The 21,184-nt window shown below is 26.2% G+C and overlaps 2 protein-coding genes across 2 annotated transcripts; both read left to right on the top strand.

Annotated features, from left to right (window-relative positions):
• Positions 1-68: 68 nt before the first annotated feature.
• On the top strand, positions 69-3,679 carry LOC127285209 (choline transporter-like 2). Its single transcript, XM_051311091.1, has 7 exons — positions 69-223; positions 299-421; positions 484-979; positions 1,054-1,350; positions 1,433-1,888; positions 1,979-2,270; positions 2,461-3,679. Exons 1-7 carry the CDS (start codon positions 208-210, stop codon positions 2,749-2,751), a joined length of 1,971 nt encoding a protein of 656 aa, XP_051167048.1. The 5' UTR covers positions 69-207; the 3' UTR covers positions 2,752-3,679.
• Positions 3,553-20,720, top strand: LOC127285207 (spectrin alpha chain). The gene is made up of 7 exons (XM_051311084.1): positions 3,553-3,998; positions 4,235-4,466; positions 8,190-9,540; positions 12,216-14,481; positions 16,933-19,894; positions 19,981-20,147; positions 20,252-20,720. Exons 1-7 carry the CDS (start codon positions 3,849-3,851, stop codon positions 20,378-20,380), a joined length of 7,257 nt encoding a protein of 2,418 aa, XP_051167041.1. The 5' UTR covers positions 3,553-3,848; the 3' UTR covers positions 20,381-20,720.
• Positions 20,721-21,184: the final 464 nt, after the last annotated feature.

Genomic DNA, 21,184 nt, shown 5'->3' with positions numbered 1-21,184 from the left:
AATTGTCGATTTTTATCCTTTCAAAATGATTTCATCTGATAAAGAGTTTATCTAGAATTATTTATTTTTTGATTCTTATCAAATGTTTCCTAGAGTCATTATCATTTACTTTTTTTGTATTCATTGATTAAGGTATTTTTTTTTAAATCTAAAGCTAAGTTAAGTTATACCATAAATGTTGCAATCATTTATCAAGTGACAATTATAATGGACGAAAAATTTGGTAAGTTACATTAACAATTATATTAAATTAATATTTTTTTATTGTTTTCGTTTTTTTTTTTTAAATTTTTAACAGGGGAAAAATTGGCATTTGATCCAGAATGGCGGGGTCCTTTGAAAAAACGTTCTTGCACCGATCTACCATGTCTTTTTATTTTTATTATTTTTCTTTTCTGTTGGGCTGGCATTGGATATTATGGTAAGAAATTTTTAATTTACATTTTTTTAAAAAAAAAATATTAATGTTTTCAAATTCAATAGCATTGACACATGGTGATATTGAGCGTTTAATGATGCCAACTGACAGTGAAGGAAGAAAATGTGGTATTGACGCTGAAGTGAAAAATATGCCGTATTTAGTATTTTTTGATTTAACAAAATGTATTTCCATTTCAACATCATGCAATACTCCTCAAGTTTGTCGAAATAAATGTCCAACGGATAATTTTATTTATAAATCAATGAGTATGCCAATTAATGAAATGAAATTGAAACTTATTTGTGAAATGAATGTTAATTTAACGCAAATTGATAATTGGAATGATTTGGATACACTTATTTTAAATGAAAAATGTGCACGATGGTATTTGAATAGTAAAGCAATAACTGGACGTTGTATTCCTTTAAAACCATTAGAGGGATTTGTTAATGTTACAATTAATGAGGATAAATTAAATTTAGCAAAAAAAGCAATTGAAGTGTTTGCTGAAATTGAACGAGTTTTGAGAAATATTTACAATGATCTTGAAAAAATTAAGTAAGTTAAAATGATTTTTTATATTACAAAAATTAATTTGAAAAGTATTTTTGAAATAATTCTTTTCATTTTAGATATCAAATTCCATTATTCATTCTTGGCAGTGGAATAGTGACAATAATTTACATTATTCTTTTGAGATGGTTTACAACACCTTTTGTTTGGTTGGCAATTATTGGAATTTGTGCATCACTCGCTGCTGGAATTTATATTTTTTGTCAATTATATTTTTCGGCGAGTGATAGTGTGAAAAAATGGTGGCTTACGCTTACAATAATTTGTGGTATTGCATTGGGAATTGTTATTTTAATAACATTTGTTCTTCGTAAAAGAATTTATTTGGCCTGTCAACTCATTGAGGAATCAAGCAAGTAAAAAATTATTTGTTTTTACACATTATTATATTTTATTGTATTATTTTATTTTTTTTTACATTTTTCTTTTTTTTTCTAGAGCTGTTGTTTCTGTTCTCTCAAGTCTTTTGTTTCCAATATTTCCCTGGATTTTGAAAATTCTCACTTTGATATTTGCAATTGTTGTTGCTTTTCATTTGGCGTCTTTTAATGAACCAACATTTAAATTAAAAATGAATAAAGAAAATTGTATTTGTCCAAGTGAATTGAACTATAAAAATAATTCTGATTGTAATCCGGATATATTTAATGAAAAATGTCGAGAAAATAATAAAACTTGCATTAGCGGTGGATGTCACTTTGAAGGGAATCATATACCAAAACTTGCAATTTATTTATTAATTTATAATGGTATTGGCTTTATTTGGATGACTTTTTTTATCACTGATTTGGGAAAAATGATTTTATCTGCTACATTTGCAACATGGTATTGGACATTTAAAAAAGAAGATGTTCCATTTTTCACTGTCACCATTAGTATTTGGCGAACTTTTAGGTATAATTTAATAAATTTAAAAATTTTTTTGAAAATACATTTTTTCTTTATGAAAAAATTAATAATAAATAAATATTTTTATTATTTTAGATATCATTTAGGAACATTAGCATTTGGTTCATTGATAATAACAATTTGTAATTTGATTCGTGAAATTTTGGAAGCTATGAGCAAAAAATTGAATACATATAATAATGAATTTGCAAATATTGCAATAATGTGTTGTAAATGGAATTTTTGGCTATTGGAGAAATTTTTTAAATTTATCAATTCCAATGCCTATATTATGTGTGCAGTTCATGGTAAAGGATTTTATCACTCGGCAAAGGAATCATTTCATCTTTTAATGAGAAATATGATTAGAGTTTTTTTACTCACTAAGGTAAGTTAATTTATATTATTAATTTTTATATAAATTTAATTCGAATTTAACTTCTATTTTAATTTATATTTAATTTACATATTTTTTTTTTAATTTTTGAATTATTTCCAATATTAAATTAATTAATTTTATTAAATAATAATTTTTTCTTTTTAATTTCGAAAAAAAATCTAAATATTAAATCTTTCAGATTTCAGATTGGATTTTAACAGTAGGTAAAATATTTATAATAGCTCTTAGCATATTTTCTACATGGTGGTATTATACGCATAGGGAGACTACTCTTAATTATTGGGCCGTTCCAGTTATTATAGTTGGAATTGGTGCTTATATGCTTACAACATCATTTTTTCACGTTCAAACCGCTGCGATTGATACACTTTTTCTTTGCTTTCTCGAAGATTCCGAGCGCAATGATGGTTCTTATGAAAAGCCTTATTTCATGAGTCGATCACTTAAAAAAGTTTTACATCGACATTAATTTTTCAAATTAAATTCATTTACTTTAGATTATTCAAAACTAAATTTCCTTTTTTTTAAAATTAATTTAAATTAATTTAATTTAAAAAAAATTATTTATTACATAGTTATAGTTAAAAACACAGTTTAAATTATTTGATTTTTATATTTTAAAAATCTTAAGTAAAAAATAGTTAGTTGATACACTAAAATTTCTAATTAAAAGATTAATTAAAACTTATAAGCAATTTTTTTTTTATTAAAATTGCCAAACAAGAAAATATTAAATTACATAAATAAAAAATAATTTTTTAAAACTAATGAAATGAAGAAAATAATTAATTGTGGATAAAAATAATAATTATAATAAATAGAAAATTAATAATATTATTTTGAATTTATTAAATTTAAAAAAATTGAAAATTGTTTTTAAAAAAATATCATATATGTTTCATAGATAAAGTTAGACACTAATTAAGAGGAATTTGGTGCTGTTAAAATGACGTATTTATTTAATAATATAATAATACTTTCGTAATTGTGTGGGATTACTTTAGTCACAGCTAAAAATAGAATACAAATACCGCAGTGTCTTTAAACTTTATTCACCGCATATTTTTATATTTTTACTATTTTTAAAAATTTATTTAATTCATAATATTTGTAAATTAATATTGATACTATTTTTCAATCATTTTTTAAAAAGGAAAATTTAAATTTTTTAGAAATAAAAAATTTCAATTTTAATATTTAAATATTCGCGCTATTTATTGACTAAAGTGGTACTCGTTGCGCGTGCGCAATAAGAAAAGTCAGTGAAGGAAAAATGAACGGGACCGGTGCAGACAAACATTGTTTCGTCTTCGTATTTAATTGAAAAAAAAACCATTATTATGTGCATTTTTTAAATATTCATTTGTCAATAATTAAAGTGTAAATTGTCAATAATATATTGATAGTGTTTGTTTATTGAAATAACAATTGGATTAAATTGATAAACAGGATTATTGATTGTCGTGCAAGTATATAACTTTTGCCACACCCCACAGCCATTTTGATCATCTTTTGGTAAGAAGAGAGATATTTGTGTGCGGTGATAAAAATTTGATTTAAATCATCATGGATCAAATTACACCCAAGGAGGTGAAAATCCTTGAGAATCCTGAGGATATTCAAGAAAGACGAGATCAAGTTCTTGGACGTTATTCGAATTTTAAATCCGAAGCACGTAGTAAACGAGATAAACTCGAGGACTCCCGTCGCTTTCAGGTATATAATTTCCGTTATTTAATTAAGTGTCATTGTGCCTTTTTTTTATTGATTGATTGACAAAGGGAAATATAATTGTGTTACGCAATGAGGTTTCTTAATTTCATTGATGTTAAATGATATGAATTAAAATAAGAATTTTCACTACAAAAGTTTTTTTTAGGTTAGAATTTTTAAGTATAATTTAGAAGTTAGGGAAAAATGTTTTTTTAAAAGAAAAATTATTTTTTTTGTAGTATTTTAAGCGAGATGCGGATGAACTCGAAGGATGGATTTACGAAAAATTGCAAGCAGCTTCCGATGAAAGCTATAAAGATCCTACGAATTTGCAAGCAAAAATTCAAAAACATCAGGCTTTTGAAGCGGAAGTTTCTGCACATTCTAATGCAATTGTTCTGCTCGATAACACCGGTCAAGAGATGATTGCCCAACATCATTTCTCCAGTGATATTATCAGCAAAAGATGCGGTAATTATGCAATTTTTATTCTTGAGCAAATATTTTCGGATTTTTGAAAAATTAATTTTTCTGATTAATTATTCTTAATAGTGTTAATATAATTAAATTGAATTTGTTGAATTTATTAAATTAAAGTAATAGAAAATGTGATATTTGTAATAAATCTAAATTTAAAAATACTTTTAACTTAAAATTAAAAAAAATTTAAAAGATAAATTAATTGCTTATTAATGTTGTATATTAATAGTCTATTATTGTTTGTAATAAATAGGTTTTTGAAAATTATTTTCATAATTTCAGGCCTCGGATTATATGACTTTTTTTTTACTTTTTCTTATTTTTTTTCGAAAATACGACTTTTTCGACTTTTTTTTTATTTATTTATTTATTTACATACACAGTTCCCGTGGTCCAAATGGACCAAACATGAGTAACTAAAATAAGTACAAAAGAAAAATAATTAAACTTGATGAAAAGGAAGTAGAATAATTTGTAACAAAAATAGAAAATAAAAGTTGTTAGTTATAAATTAATTTAAGCAAAGCTGGTAGTAAAGAATAGGTCCAAGTCCAGATTCATTCGAGAAAATAGATTGTTAATATGATTGCAAGCATAAAAGATAGGTACATTTTTTTTTTACAAAATATTTAATAAAATGCGTCTTTTTTTTAGTATACAATGCACATCTTCTTTATTTCAATTATTTAATCAATTTTTAACTAAAATTCATCACTAAATTAATTATTTTAAATAATTTTAATGAAATTCTTCACAAATTCAATTGTTTTTAATTATTTGTCAAATTAACGAATTTATGAAATTCCAGGGTGTCAAACTATCAGGGAAAAGTCAGGAAATTTCTTTAATTTTTTGGAATTTTTTATAAATAAATTAAAGTAACTATTAGTTTCAAAAAATTTTTTTACGTTAATTATTTTCTGAAATTTAACAAAATCTTTTGAAATTCAATTATTTCTAAAAATTCAATTATTTAAAAAGTTTCAAATAAAAACTCAAAGATTGAATTGTCAAAAATTTTTAAAAATCTACACTTGTTAAAATTTGCACAAAATTTATTTCAAATTTAAACTTTTTTGTGCAATTCAATTATTTAAAAAAAATTGTATTTTAAAATTTGCAAAACTTAATTATTGTCCGAAATTTTTTTTTGGGGGGGGGGACATTAAAACTAAAAACTATGACAAAATTTTTAATTCGAATAAATTCCTTGAATCAGATTTCAAAAAATTATAAAAATTGGATTTTAAGAATTTCCTTTAGAAATTTGTCCTACTTAAATAAAATTTTGAAAATTTGTCTTACAATTAGTTCGATTTGGAAATATTGAAAATAAATTTTTTTTGATAATATTCATTATAGAATTATTCTCATTACAAAATTAATAAAATGAATTTAATATATAATAAAATTAGTTATTTAAAGTAAAATATTTGTTAACTAATTAAATTTTTTAAAAATAAAAAATCGACTTTTTTTGAAATGTAAATTGACTAAAACAACTTTTTTTCTGCCTTAAAGTCGATTCGAGGCCCGTAATTATTATAATAATAAAATGCTTGGTCTGTCCTTCTGTCTTAACTTGAAGTTGGCCTTTTCTGATTTCACGTGTTTTTTTTTTGAATAGTAATCTTATGACGTGTCAAATTTTGACAATTCTTTTTCTCATTTTTGCCAAAGTTGTATAATTGTGTTTCCAAATTTCGGAATAAGTTTCTTTAAAATTCCAAATTCGAAAATTCAATTCACGAAGCTGAAGTACACAACGTTTACCAACGAATTTTTTTTTAAAGTTGTATATTGATTCAAAAATTGTATACAAATACAAAAAATTTATGATGAGAAAAAAGATGCGCCAGGAAATTTCGTACAAGACAGTAATTTGAAAAAAATTTATTTTAAAAAATTAATTTTTAAAGTACCAGGGGCCAACGAATATCTATTAAATATTAATTATAAAAACACAGGCCTCGAATCAACTTAAAGACCCAAAAAAGTAATTTTAGTCGATTTATATTCCAAAAAAAAGTGGAATTTGTTTTTCATTTTAACAAAAATATTTTACAGATTTTTAAATAAAAAAATTTTTTTTTAATAATAATCCTTTTCGAAGGGTTAAAGATGAAATTTTTAGAAATAATTAAATTTCAAAAGATATTGTTAATTTTCAAACAATTATTAAATTTTACAGAACTAAAAATAATTTATCAAACAATTTTTGGAAAGCATTTTTTAAATTTAATTGAATTTTCAAAGATTTAAAATTGAGATTTTCGAAATTAATTGAAACTTTAAGTGATTTTTAATTAAAATTTTAGATGATTTCACTAAAAATTTATTAGAAAATGCGGACAAAAGACAATAATTTGAAAATCATTTTTAATTGAAAAATGGTTTCCGATAGTTGAATTTTCAAAGAATATTATTAAAATAGTTAAAAATAATTGAATTTCCTTGGGGTTATAATTGAAATTATTAAATTTCAAAAAAAAAATTTTTCGATGGAAAATTTTAGAAATAATTAAATTTTAGATGCTTTTAAATTCAAATTATTGAAAATTCAATTAATTTTGAATTCAAATTTTTGAGAATAATTAAATTTTATTTGATTTTAAATTTGGAAAATAATTGAATTTCAGTTCATTTTCAATTGAAAATTTTGGGAAATAATTGAATTTTAATTGAAATTTTGGATAATAATTTAATTGAAGTTCATTTTTTATTGAAAATTTGGATAATTAATTTTGAATAGAAATTTTAGAAAATAATTGAATTTTATTTCACTTTAAATTGAAAACTTGGTAAATAATTAAATTTTAAATTAAAAATTTTTGATAATTATTGGATTTTTAATTGATTTTGAATTAAAATTCCGGGTAATAATTGAATTTTAGTTTATTTTGAATTGAAATGTTTAAAAAATAATGCAATTTTATTGGGATATATATTTTTTTTAATTATAAACAATTATTAAATTTCATAAAAATTTTAATTGAAAAAATAATTTTGATATAATTGTATTTGTGATGTATTTAATTAAAATTATTAAAAATAATTAATTTAGTGAAGAATCATTTTAGTTCAAAATTTGTTAAATAATTGAATTGAAGAAGATCTGAAGAAGATCTACATTTTATACTAAAAAAAATGTATTTTGTTAACATTTTTTTCAAATGTAAAAAAAGTGTCGCATTTTATTAAAATAAGTCGATAAAAGTCGTATTTTTGAAAAAAGTCGGAAAAAGTCGTATAATCCGAGGCCTGTAAACATATAATTTTCATTATTATCATTTAATAACGAAGCTGAAGTACGCAACGTTTATATAAACGATTTTTAAAGAAATAATTTTTTAAAATAAATAATTCTATAATTTTTTGTCTAAAAAATATTTCTTGTAGTTTTTATTAATCAACAAATTATAAAAAAATAATTTTTAGCCAAAAAATTATCGAATTTTTTATTTTAAAAAATTATTTTTTAAAAAATCGTTTATATAAACGTTGCGTACTTCAGCTTCGTATTTAATATGTAATAATGTTATAATAAATTAAATTATTATTGATAATATTAATCTTTAATTTCTTTATAACAAACAATTAAATACTCAATTTGGCGCGTTTGCGCTCGTTTAATTTTGCTAGTTTAATAAAATAAAATTTTTCATTAAATATAGAAATATATTTAATTTTTTTTTAAAAAAAAAACCTTTACAGAGGAACTTCATCGCCTTTGGGAACTTTTGTTGTCTCGATTGGCTGATAAAGGTCTAAAACTACAACAGGCTTTGGTTTTGGTACAATTTCTTCGTCACTGCGAGGAAGTGATGTTTTGGATTAAAGATAAAGAGGCATTTGTGACGAATGAAGATTTTGGTCAGGATTTAGAGCACGTTGAGGTGCTACAAAGAAAATTTGATGAATTTCAAAAAGACATGGCTAGCCAAGAATATCGTGTGACTGAAGTTAATGAACTTGCTGATAAACTTCTTTTGAATGGTCATCCAGAGCGCGATACAATTTTACGTAATAAAGAAGAACTCAATGAATCATGGCAGAGATTAAAACAATTGGCAATATTACGTCAGGAGAAATTATTTGGTGCACATGAAATACAACGTTTTAATCGTGACGCTGATGAAACAATGGCATGGATTGCAGAGAAAGATGTTGTATTATCGTCCGATGATTTTGGTCGTGATTTAGCGAGTGTACAAATATTACAACGTAAACATGAGGGTATTGAACGTGATTTAGCGGCACTTGATGATAAAGTAACAACATTAAGTACAGAAGCTAATAGATTGGCTGCAATTCATCAAGCCGATCATGCGCAACAAATAAAAGCAAAACAAATTGAAATTTCCCAATCGTGGGAGAGTCTCACTGGTAAAGCAAAGGAGCGACGATTAAAATTAGATGAATCCTATGCATTGCATCGTTTTTTGGCCGATTATCGTGATTTAGTCTCGTGGATGAATGATATGAAGGCAATAATATCGGCTGATGAATTGGCAAAGGATGTTGCAGGCGCTGAATCACTTTTGGAAAGACATCAGGAGCATAAAGGGGAAATTGATGCAAGAACTGATAGTTTTGATTCGACAACATTGGCTGGTAATCAACTTGTTGAGAAGAAGCATTATGCTGCCGAGGAAGTGGCGAGAAAATTAGAATCATTGGCCGATGATAAAGCACAATTGTTAAGTCTTTGGGAGAAGAGGAGAATTCTTTATGAGCAATGTATGGATTTACAGCTTTTTTATCGTGACACTGAACAAGCTGATGCTTGGATGGCGAAACAGGAGGCTTTTCTTGCTAATGAAGATCTTGGCGATTCATTGGACAGCGTTGAGGCATTGAGTAAGAAACATGAGGATTTTGACAAGAGTCTCGCTGCACAGGATGAGAAAATTAAGGCTCTCGATGAATTTGCCGGAAAATTGGTTGAAGGTGAACATTATGCAGCTGATGATGTTGCACAGAGACGACAAATGCTTTTGGAGCGTAGATCTATTCTTTTGGATAGATCAGCGCATCGTCGACAACGTTTGGAAGATGCTTACAGGTAAAAAGAATTCTTTCATTTCGTTTTTTAATGCATTTTTTATTTTCTATAGTTTTAAGATCTATAGTAAAAAGTATTAATTATTTAATTATTATTAATTAACAAAAATATTTGCAATTTGCAAATGTACTAAAAAGAATAATTTTGGTTTCTAAGCAGCATAATTCAATTTGCGCATAATGCGGCATTATTTTGATAAATTGAAGCATAATATTCAAATATTTTTTGTAAATATTTTATTTTAAAAATAATTTATTTCTAAAAAATTCTGTTTCAAGATATATAATAATTTAGTTTTAGAGAATATTTAATTACATTTTTTTTAAAATAACTAACTTAAAAATAATTAAATTTTAGAAGATTAACAGTTCATTTTTTTACAGCAATAAAATTTCCCAACAATTTTCATTTGGGAATTTTAATATTAAATTGTCGGAAAAACTGTATAGAGATTTTTAAAACAATTTAATTTTTTATTTTGATAATGATTTGATATTTCGAAGAGATGCAAATTAAAGTTTTTAATATTAATTAACTTAAAAAAAATGTATAATACAACTTTTATTTTAAATAGATAAATTCTCTGCTAATTAAAATCAATATTTAAAAAGAAAATAAATTTTAATATATATAAATTTTTAAAATCAGTAAATTATCAAAGAAAATCTTTAAAATTTTTTGAAAATAATAATATTTTGCAGAGTTTTAGTTAAAAATGTTTTAAATAATATAATTATTTCAAATTAAAATAGATTTGATTTATTTATCTAAATTGTGTACTTATTTCAATTTAATATAAATAATTTAATTTTTAAACAGTTGCAATTAAAAGTTTCTACATTAGTTTAAATGATTTTAAATTAAATAAATTTTAATTTAAATATTTCAAAACTAATTCAATTTTCCAAGAATTTATTTAAAATTATTTTATTTCTAAATTACAATTGTTATAGGCCTCAGATTTTACATATTCGACTTTTTTTTACTTTTTTCTCAAAAACTACTTTTCCGATTTATTTAAATGAGATGCGATTTTATCGACTTTTTTTTACATTTTTTTTTAAATAAAATTTTTAAACAAACTACGTCTGTTTTAGTATACAATACAAATCATCTTTATTTAAATTATTTAACAAATTTTTAACTACAATTCCTCTCTAAATTAATTATTTTTAATAATTTTAATGAAATTCTTTACAAATTCCAATTATTTTAAATTATTTTTCAATTAAAAATTTTATGTAATTCAACAATTACAATTTGAAAAACAATAAAATAAAATAATCAAAAATATCAATTTAAAACCTTTTAAAATTTTACATTTAAAACTTTTTGAAATTTAATAATTTCAATTACAATTCTTCCGAAATATAATTATTTTAAATAATTTTTATAATATTCTTCAAAAATTTAATTATCTTAAAGTATTTTTTAATCGAAAACTTTTGAAATTAAATTTTTTGCCTACAATTTTTAATAAATTCTTCATAATTAAAAATTTCAATTAAAAATTACTTAGAGTTCAATTAATTTTAAAAATCTGAATTGCAATTCTTTGAAAATTCAATTATTAAAAAATGTTTCAAATAAAAACTCTAAATTTGATTTGTCAGAATCTTTTTTTTTTTTTAGAAAATTTGCACGAAGCTGAATTACGCAACGTTTATGATAAACGATTTTTAAAGAAATAATTTTTTAAAATGAAAAATTCTATAATTTTTTGCCTAAAAAATATTTTTTTTTATAATTTGTTGATTAATGAAAACTACAAGAAAGATATTTTAGACGAAAAATTATAGAATTTTTCATTTTAAAAAATTATTTCATTTAAAAAACATTTATCATAAACGTTGCGTACTTCAGCGTCGTAAATTTGCTCTACTTAATTAAAATTTTAAAAATTTACGTCTTTGATTCTAAAATAGAAATAAATTTTTTTAATAATATTTCTGTAGAATTATTCTTATTAAGGAATTAATAAAATGGATTTAGTATCTAATATTAGTTAAATACTTATTAACAAATTAAATTTAAAAATAAAAAAATCGACTTTTTTGGAATGTGAATCGGCTAAAACGACTTTTTTTGCGCCTCAAAGTCAATTTCCGAGGTCGGCATTGTTAAAATATTTTAATTTTTGAAGATATTCAATTAAAAGTATGTTAAATAAATGAAATTTTTTTAAATTTGCAGATTTTGAAAAATTGGAAATATTTAAAGAATTTTATTACAAATTTTTGAAATATTTTAAATTTTCAAAGAATGTAAATATGTGTAATTGGATTTACATATTGAAAATCATGATTTATTGTTTTTTAAAAAAAATTGAAATTTAAAAGTATTATGAATTATTTCGTTAAAGGTGAATCTTGAAAAAAATTATTGTTAATTTTTAAAATTTTAACATGAGTTTGATTTTTTTTTTAAATTTCTGTATTCTTTCTTTTTAATTTATTTAGATATTTAAAATTTTAGATACTTTTTCGTTTAAGAAATTTAAATTTATTAGATATATTTAATAATTTAGAGCTTCAGAAAAATTTAAGTATTTTAAAATTATAATATAGCATAATTGATACTATTTGAAAATTGTAACTTTTTTGAGAGCATAAATTGTTTTTTGAAAAGCATAATGTAAGACATTGAATTTTGAAATTATTATTTATTTTTTTTAGATTGCAACAATTTGAAAGAGATTGCGACGAGACGAAAGGTTGGATTTTCGAAAAATTGAAATTCGCCACCGATGACAGCTATTTGGATCCAACGAATTTAAATGGTAAAGTTCAAAAACATCAAAATTTCGAACAAGAATTAAATGCAAATAAAACACGTATGGATGAATTGGTATCAACTGGACAGGAATTAATTGAAAGTGAACATTATGCGAGTGATCGTATTCGTTCAAGAACTGATGAGATTATATCACTTTGGGAGAGTTTGGCACATGCTTCAGATAAAAAAGGGGCAAAATTACAAGAAGCATCTCAACAACAACAATTTAATCGCACCGTTGAGGATATTGAATTATGGCTCTCAGAAGTTGAGGGTCAATTAATGTCGGAGGATTATGGTAAGGATTTAACAAGTGTGCAAAATTTACAAAAAAAGCACGCATTACTTGAAGCTGACGTTGGATCACATTCAGATCGTATTGAGGCAATTAATCAAGCAGCTGAGAATTTTATCACTTCTGGTCATTTTGATGCGGATAATATTAAAACAAAACAGGATCAATTGCAAAATCGTTATTCGGCATTACAAAAACCAATGAGTATAAGAAAGCAAAGATTACTTGATTCCCTTCAGGTGCAACAATTATTCCGTGATATTGAAGATGAGGAGGCATGGATACGTGAAAAGGAACCAGTTGCAGCGAGTACAAATCGTGGACGTGATCTTATTGGCGTTCAAAATTTACAAAAAAAACATCAAGCTGTTTTAGCTGAAATAAATAATCATGAGCCAAGAGTTGCGGCTGTTTGTCAAGCGGGTAATAAAATGTTACAGGATGGACATTTTGCTGCTGATGAAATTTCACAACGTCTCACTGCATTGGATGAACATTGGGGACAATTGAAGGAGAAGGCGCGTCAACGTAAACAAGATTTGGATGATTCATTGCAGGCGCATCAATATTTTGCCGATGCAAATGAAGCGGAATCGTGGATGAAGGAGAAACGACCAATTGTCATGAATCCTGATTATGGAAAAGATGAGGACAGTTCGGAGGCGTTGCTTAAGAAACATGAGGCGCTTGTTAGTGATTTGGAAGCGTTTGCCAGTACAATACAAGCGGTTAAAGAACAAGCAGCCGCGTGTCGACAGCAAGAGACACCGACTGTTGATATTGCTGGTAAAGAATGTGTTGTTGCACTTTATGATTATGCGGAAAAATCACCGAGGGAAGTTTCAATGAAAAAAGGCGATACATTAACATTGTTGAATTCAAATAATAAAGATTGGTGGAAGGTTGAAGTTAATGATCGTCAAGGATTTGTGCCAGCTGCTTATGTGAAACGAGTTGAACCCGAGGCGGGTTTGACAGCGTCGCAACAAAATCTTGCTCGTGAACAGAGTTCAATTGCTGCACGACAGGCGCAAATTGAAGCGCAATATGATGATTTAATTGAATTGGCAAAGGAGAGGCAGAATAAATTAAATGAAACTGCAAAGGCATATGTTCTTGTGAGAGAAGCAGCGGAGCTTGCAACTTGGATTAAAGATAAAGAGAATCATGCACAGGTACAAGATGTTGGCGAAGATCTTGAACAAGTTGAAGTGATGCAAAAGAAATTTGATGATTTTCAAGCTGATTTAAAGGCAAATGAAGTGCGTCTTGCTGAAATGAATGAAATTGCTGTACAATTAATGAGTCTTGGACAAACGGAAGCTGCATTGAAAATTCATACGCAAATTCAAGATTTAAATGAAAAATGGACAAGTCTTCAGACATTGACTGCGGAGAAGGCGAGTCAACTTGGCTCAGCGCATGAGGTACAAAGATTTCATCGTGATGTTGATGAAACAAAAGATTGGATACGTGAAAAGGATGCTGCATTGAATAATGATGATCTTGGTAAAGATTTACGAAGTGTTCAGGCATTACAGCGTAAACATGAGGGACTTGAGAGAGATTTAGCTGCACTTGGTGATAAAATTAAACAACTTGACGAGACTGCAAATCGTTTAATGCAATCGCATCCTGACACTGCTGAGCAAACTTATGCGAAACAAAAAGAAATTAATGAAGAATGGACACAATTGACTGCCAAGGCTAATAATCGAAAGGAAAAATTGTTGGACTCTTATGATTTACAGAGATTTTTGAGTGATTATCGTGATTTAATGGCTTGGATTAATTCAATGATGGGTCTTGTTGCTTCTGAGGAACTTGCATCCGATGTCACTGGCGCTGAGGCTTTGCTTGAACGTCATCAGGTATGTGATTTTAATTTTTTCTTTTTTTAAATTTATTCTTAATTGTTTTTTAAATCTAGATCGTATTCATTCAAATTTAAAAAGATCATTATTTTTTTCCAAATTTAGACTTCGAATTAGACGAATTTTTATGATAATTTAATTAATTAGTTCAGTTTTAATGTTAGATTAACGTGGAGAATCAAATAAAGAAATCTTTTAATGAAATTCATCACAAATTCAATTATCTTAAATTATTTTTCAATTATAAATTTTATGAAATTCAATAATATTGTTTACAATTTAAAAAACATGTCAAATAAAATTAAAAATTTCAATTTAAAACCCTTTTAAAGTTTTCCATCTAAAATTATTTAAAATTCAATAAATTCAATTACAATTCTTCTGAAATTTAATTATTTTTAATGATTTTTTTTATAATATTCTTCGAAAATTCAATTATCTAAAAGGATTTTTTAATTTGAAAATTTTTTATTTTAATTTATTTCTTAAATTTTTAATAAATTCTTCAACAACTGAAATCACAAAAAATTTCAATTAAAAATCACTTGAAGTTCAATTTCAAAAATCAAAATCTTTGAAAATTTAATTACTTTTAAAAAATATTATGTGTCAGAATTTCTCAAACGGATCACCTAAAATTCAGAAATTTTTTTTTTAGTCTCATTTTTTTTCTCAACGGTTTCTTACACAAAATTGTGTGGGGAATTCAAAAAAAAATTTTAATTTTTTGTAGGACGTCAAGAACACTATTTTTTAATAACATTTTATAAATAAATAATATAAAAATCTATTAAATATGAAATTTTTTCGAAATAAAAATTATATTTAGAAACAACATTTTAAGACGAGAAAAACCCTTTTTTTTTTTAATTGGTGAACAGGAAATCGTGAAAAAAAATTTTTTAAAATAAGACTGCAAAAAATTTCAATTGTTTATAACTTTAACAAAAAAAATTTTTTTTGACCTAAGAATTTCAGGGACTTATTTTTACCATGTAAGGAGTCAAAAGAAATGATTTTTGATTAAAAAAAAAATTTCTTAATTTTAGGTGATCCGTTTGAGAAATTCTGACCCTTATCTAAAATTATTTGATAAATTATTTTCAATTTTGTAAAATTTAATTATTGTCTGAAATTTAAAAAAATCTTTTGAAATTTAATTATTTCTAAAAAAAAATTAATTTGCAAAGTTCAATTATTTTTAATAATTTTAATATTTCTTTAAAAATTCTATTATTTAAAAAAGTTTCATAAACTCTAAAATTGAATTTGTTGTAAGAATTTTTTTTTTCTTTTTAGATATTTGTTCTACTTAATTAAAATTTTTACTGAATTTTATTTATTTATTTTAAGATTTGGAAATAGAAATAAATTTCCTTGATAATATTCCTATAGAATTATTATTATTAAGGAATTAATAAAATGGATTTAATATCTAATAACAATAATTATTTAAAGTAAAATACTTATTAATTAAATTTAATTAGAATAAAAAAATCGACTTTTTCTGCTTCTTTTGGAATGTAAATCAACTTTTTTTGCGCCTTAAAATCGATCAAAGGTCTGCAAATTAGATAATTTTAAAAAATAAATATTTCAAAATTCATTTATTAACAATAAACTTTAATTTAAAATATTTCGCGATGGTTATTATATAATAATTAAAAAAAGGGTTCTTTAAATAGTCATTTTTCAAAATTTTAATTTTTTATATAAACAAACTTTGATTAACATAGACTTCAATTAATTCAGAAAGTATTTTTTATTTTTAAAATCAAACTAAATAAAAAATAGATTAGTTTTATTAAAAAAAAAAAATTATTAGTTTTATTTTTAGCTCTTTTAAAAATAAATCAAGTTTTCAAATTTTGGAAATGTGTCTATTGTAGAACCAGAGGGCCGAGATAGACGCTCGTTACGGAATCATTCGAGAGGTATCGAGGTGTTTGCACACAAAAGTTTTGTTTCGCGATTAATTTGCAAATGTTTTTTTATTTTATTTTAAATATTCAGCAAAACGAGTCAAAAAAAAGTCAATTGCGTTTTATTTATGAAAATAACGCATGTTATTTTATTTTTAATTAGCGCAATTTTATTTCTTTAACATCAGCCTCTAAAAATGTAATATTTTTTTAAAAAAAAAAAAGTGCTTTCTTTATATCTGCTTAACGCGTCTTCGAAGTGTTAAAAATTTGTTTTTTGAAAAATAAGGATCAAATTATTAATATTTTTAAGAATTAAAATTGTCCGGAATTTCTTGTTTATGGAGACAAAAGTTCCAAAGTCAAAGGATTCGAAATTAATTTTTCTAAAGTACAACATTTCCAAAGCACAAAAGGAAAAATTTTTTATTTGGAAAAAATGTCCTTTGGGAAAATAATAATTTGGAATAATTGGAACTTTTTTGATATAATTTTAGAATTAACGGAATATATTTTTTTTTTCAAGGAACATCGTATGGAAATTGACGCCAGAGCGGGAACATTCCAATCATTTGATTTATTTGGACAGCAACTATTGCAATCGAGTCATTATGCAAGTTTGGAGATACAAGAAAAATTGGATTCAATGGCGGAGGCACGTCAAGAATTGGAAAAAGCATGGATACAACGTCGTATGCAACTTGATCAAAATCTTGAATTACAACTATTTTGTCGTGATTGTGAGCAAGCGGAAAATTGGATGAGCGCACGTGAAGCATTTTTAAGTAGTGCCGATACTGTTGATAGTAGCGATAATGTTGAGGCATTAATTAAAAAACACGAGGATTTTGATAAGGCAATAAATGCCCATGAGGAGAAAATTGCAGCACTACAAACATTGGCTGATCAATTAATTGCCGCTGAGCATTATGCATCGAAACCAATTGACGATAGACGTTGTCAAGTATTGGATCGTTGGCGTCATTTGAAAGATGCGCTAATTGAAAAACGTTCGAAATTAGGTGAATCACAAACATTACAACAATTTTCACGTGACGCTGATGAAATGGAAAATTGGATTGCTGAAAAATTACAACTTGCAACCGAGGAAAATTATAAAGATCCAGCGAATATACAATCGAAACATCAAAAACATCAAGCATTCGAAGCTGAATTGGCAGCAAATGCTGATAGAATACAATCGGTATTGGCAATGGGTGGTAATCTTATTGAGAAGAGACAATGCGCTGGTTCGGAGGATGCTGTACAAAAGAGACTTGCATCAATTGCCGATCAATGGGAATATTTGACACAAAAAACCACGGAGAAATCAATGAAATTGAAAGAGGCGAATAAACAAAGGACTTATATTGCCGCTGTAAAGGATTTAGATTTTTGGCTTGGTGAAGTTGAGAGTTTATTAACATCGGAGGACGCTGGTAAGGATTTGGCATCGGTGCAGAATTTAATGAAAAAACATCAACTTGTTGAGGCTGATATACAAGCGCATGAGGAGAGAATTAAGGATATGAATGCGCAAGCTGATTCATTAATTGAAAGTGGACAATTTGATGCAGCTGGTATTCAGGAGAAACGACAGAGTATTAATGAAAGATATGAGAGAATAAGAAATCTTGCTGCGCATAGGCAGGCGCGACTCAATGAAGCAAATACTTTACATCAATTTTTCCGCGATATTGCCGATGAAGAATCGTGGATTAAGGAAAAGAAGCTTCTTGTTGGTTCAGATGATTATGGACGTGATTTGACGGGTGTGCAAAATCTTAAAAAGAAACATAAACGTCTTGAGGCGGAGCTTGCAAGTCATGAGCCAGCAATACAAGCTGTTCAAGAAGCTGGTGAAAAATTGATAAATGTCTCGAATCTTGGCGTACCGGAAATTGAGCAACGTTTGAAATTATTGAATCAAGCATGGGCTGAATTGAAACAATTGGCTGCTAATCGTGGACAAAAACTTGATGAATCATTGACTTATCAACAATTTTTGGCTAAAGTTGAAGAGGAAGAGGCATGGATTACTGAGAAACAACAATTACTTTCGGTTGAGGATTATGGCGATACTATGGCTGCTGTTCAGGGTTTATTAAAGAAACATGATGCTTTTGAAACTGATTTCACTGCTCATGGTGAACGTTGTAAGGATATTTGTAAGGATGGTGAGAAATTGATTAAAGATGGAAATCATCGTGCCGAATCAATTGAACAACGTTGTAATCAATTGAGAAATAAATTAGAACAACTTGGAGCACTTGCTGATAGAAGAAAGACACGTCTTAATGATAATTCGGCGTATTTGCAATTTATGTGGAAGGCAGATGTGGTGGAATCATGGATTGCTGATAAGGAGACACATGTACGTTCGGAGGAATTTGGTCGTGATTTATCAACAGTACAAACATTGTTGACTAAACAGGAGACATTTGACGCTGGTCTTGTTGCTTTTGAACATGAGGGTATTCATAATATTACAAGTTTAAAAGAAATGCTTATTGACGCTGGTCATGATCAAACGGCAAGTATTCAAAAACGTCACGCCGATGTTATTGCACGTTGGAATAAACTTCTTGCCGATTCTGATGCAAGAAAACAACGTTTATTGAGAATGCAGGATCAATTTAGACAAATTGAGGAACTTTATTTGACATTTGCGAAAAAAGCATCGGCATTTAATTCATGGTTTGAAAATGCCGAGGAGGATTTAACTGATCCTGTTCGTTGTAATAGTATTGAGGAAATTCGTGCATTACGCGAAGCACATGCACAATTTCAAGCGAGTCTCTCGTCGGCTGAAGCCGATTTTCAAGCATTGGCTGCACTTGATCGTCAAATAAAGAGTTTTAACGTTGGACCAAATCCATATACTTGGTTTACAATGGAGGCATTGGAGGATACATGGAGAAATTTACAAAAGATCATTAAGGAAAGGGATGTTGAACTTGCAAAGGAGGCGCAACGACAAGAGGAGAATGATAAATTACGCAAAGAATTTGCAAAACATGCGAACGCTTTTCATTTATGGTTGGCTGATACGCGTACATCAATGATGGAAGGTTCGGGTTCATTGGAACAACAATTGGAAGCAACCAAAAGAAAAACACAGGAGGTACGTGCGCGTCGGCAAGATTTGAAAAAAATTGAAGATCTTGGAGCAATATTGGAGGAGCATTTGATACTTGACAATCGATATACGGAGCATAGTACCGTTGGATTAGCGCAACAATGGGATCAACTTGATCAGCTTGGTATGAGAATGCAACATAATTTGGAGCAACAAATACAAGCGCGCAATCAATCGGGTGTAAGTGAAGATGCTCTCAAGGAATTTTCAATGATGTTTAAACACTTTGATAAAGATAAGAGTGGACGATTGAATCATCAAGAATTCAAGTCTTGTTTAAGAGCATTAGGTTATGATCTTCCAATGGTGGAGGAGGGTCAACCTGATCCTGAATTCGAAAACATTCTAGGTAATTTAATTATTTAATTATTATTTTAATTTCTTTATCTTTTATTTTATTTTTTTTATAATTTTCTAATTTTTTTTTTTTTTTAGATATCGTTGATCCAAATAGAGATGGTTTTGTCTCACTTCAAGAATACATGGCGTTTATGATTAGTAAAGAAACTGAAAATGTTCAAAGTTCTGAAGAAATTGAGAATGCATTCCGTGCCATTACAGCGGCAGATCGTCCTTACGTCACCAAGGAAGAATTATATGCTGTGAGTATATTATACAAAAAAAAAGTTGATATTTTTTCTTAAAATTTAATTTTAAAAAATATAAAAATTGAACAAAACAATAAAGAAAAAAAAATTCTTTTCAGAACCTTACAAAAGAAATGGCGGACTATTGTGTGGCACGGATGAAATCTTACGTTGATCCAAAAACAGAACGACCAATTACTGGAGCATTGGATTATATAGAATTTACTCATACCCTCTTCCAAAATTAATAATCGACAATCTAGATATTTTAGAGCTTTCTTATTGTAGTGTCCTCTATGAATACAACACAAATTGCATTATTAGAGATAATTTAATTTTTTTCACATTTACAGAATTTAATTATTGCAGCTATATAAATACTAAACAGTTATGTAGTTTATTATATTTATATTAAATTATAAACAGTTCTTGATTAAAATTCTATATATATATATATATATAAAATATTTTGGGCTTTTTAAAAAAAAATTAAATTAGTATTTTAGATTCTTCGAAAACGTATACATGAAAAATGTAAGTTTACGCTTAGTTACACTGGCTTAATAAAGAACAGAAATAAAAATACTAGATTTTAAAATTGAGTTAATAATTTAGGGAAAAACCATCGAAAAGAATAAATATTTTTATTGTGGATGTTTAACTACAAGTATTATTTGTATAAAAAAAAAGTTTAATTATTTTAAAAAAAATATATAACCTACAGGTGTTAATTGAAATTTTTAGTTATTGAAGAATTCAAATTTAAATGAGTCGCGCGCCACTTCCAGTGTTAGAAAGCCGAGTGTTTATTGGCTGAGTATTACTTTACCGAAAGTGGCGCGCGATTTTTTAAAATTTGAATACTCCGATTATCAAAAAGTTATCAATAATTTCTTTCCGATGTCAATTTAGTAAATAAAAATTCAATATAAAACAATCACACAATGTTTTTTAAATATTAAAGAAATAAAATTGAATCTTATAATCTTTTAATTGAATCTTATAATATATAATTTAATTATAATTTTTTGAAAAAAGCTGTAATTTTTTAT

This window comes from Leptopilina boulardi, unplaced genomic scaffold (genome assembly GCF_019393585.1).
Source record: "Leptopilina boulardi isolate dan_hultmark-lab unplaced genomic scaffold, ZJU_Lbou_2.1 LbouV2_330, whole genome shotgun sequence".
Taxonomy (NCBI): Eukaryota; Metazoa; Arthropoda; class Insecta; order Hymenoptera; family Figitidae; genus Leptopilina; species Leptopilina boulardi.
Note: the sequence above shows the minus strand (reverse complement) of the source record. Positions and strands in the feature narration are given on the sequence as shown.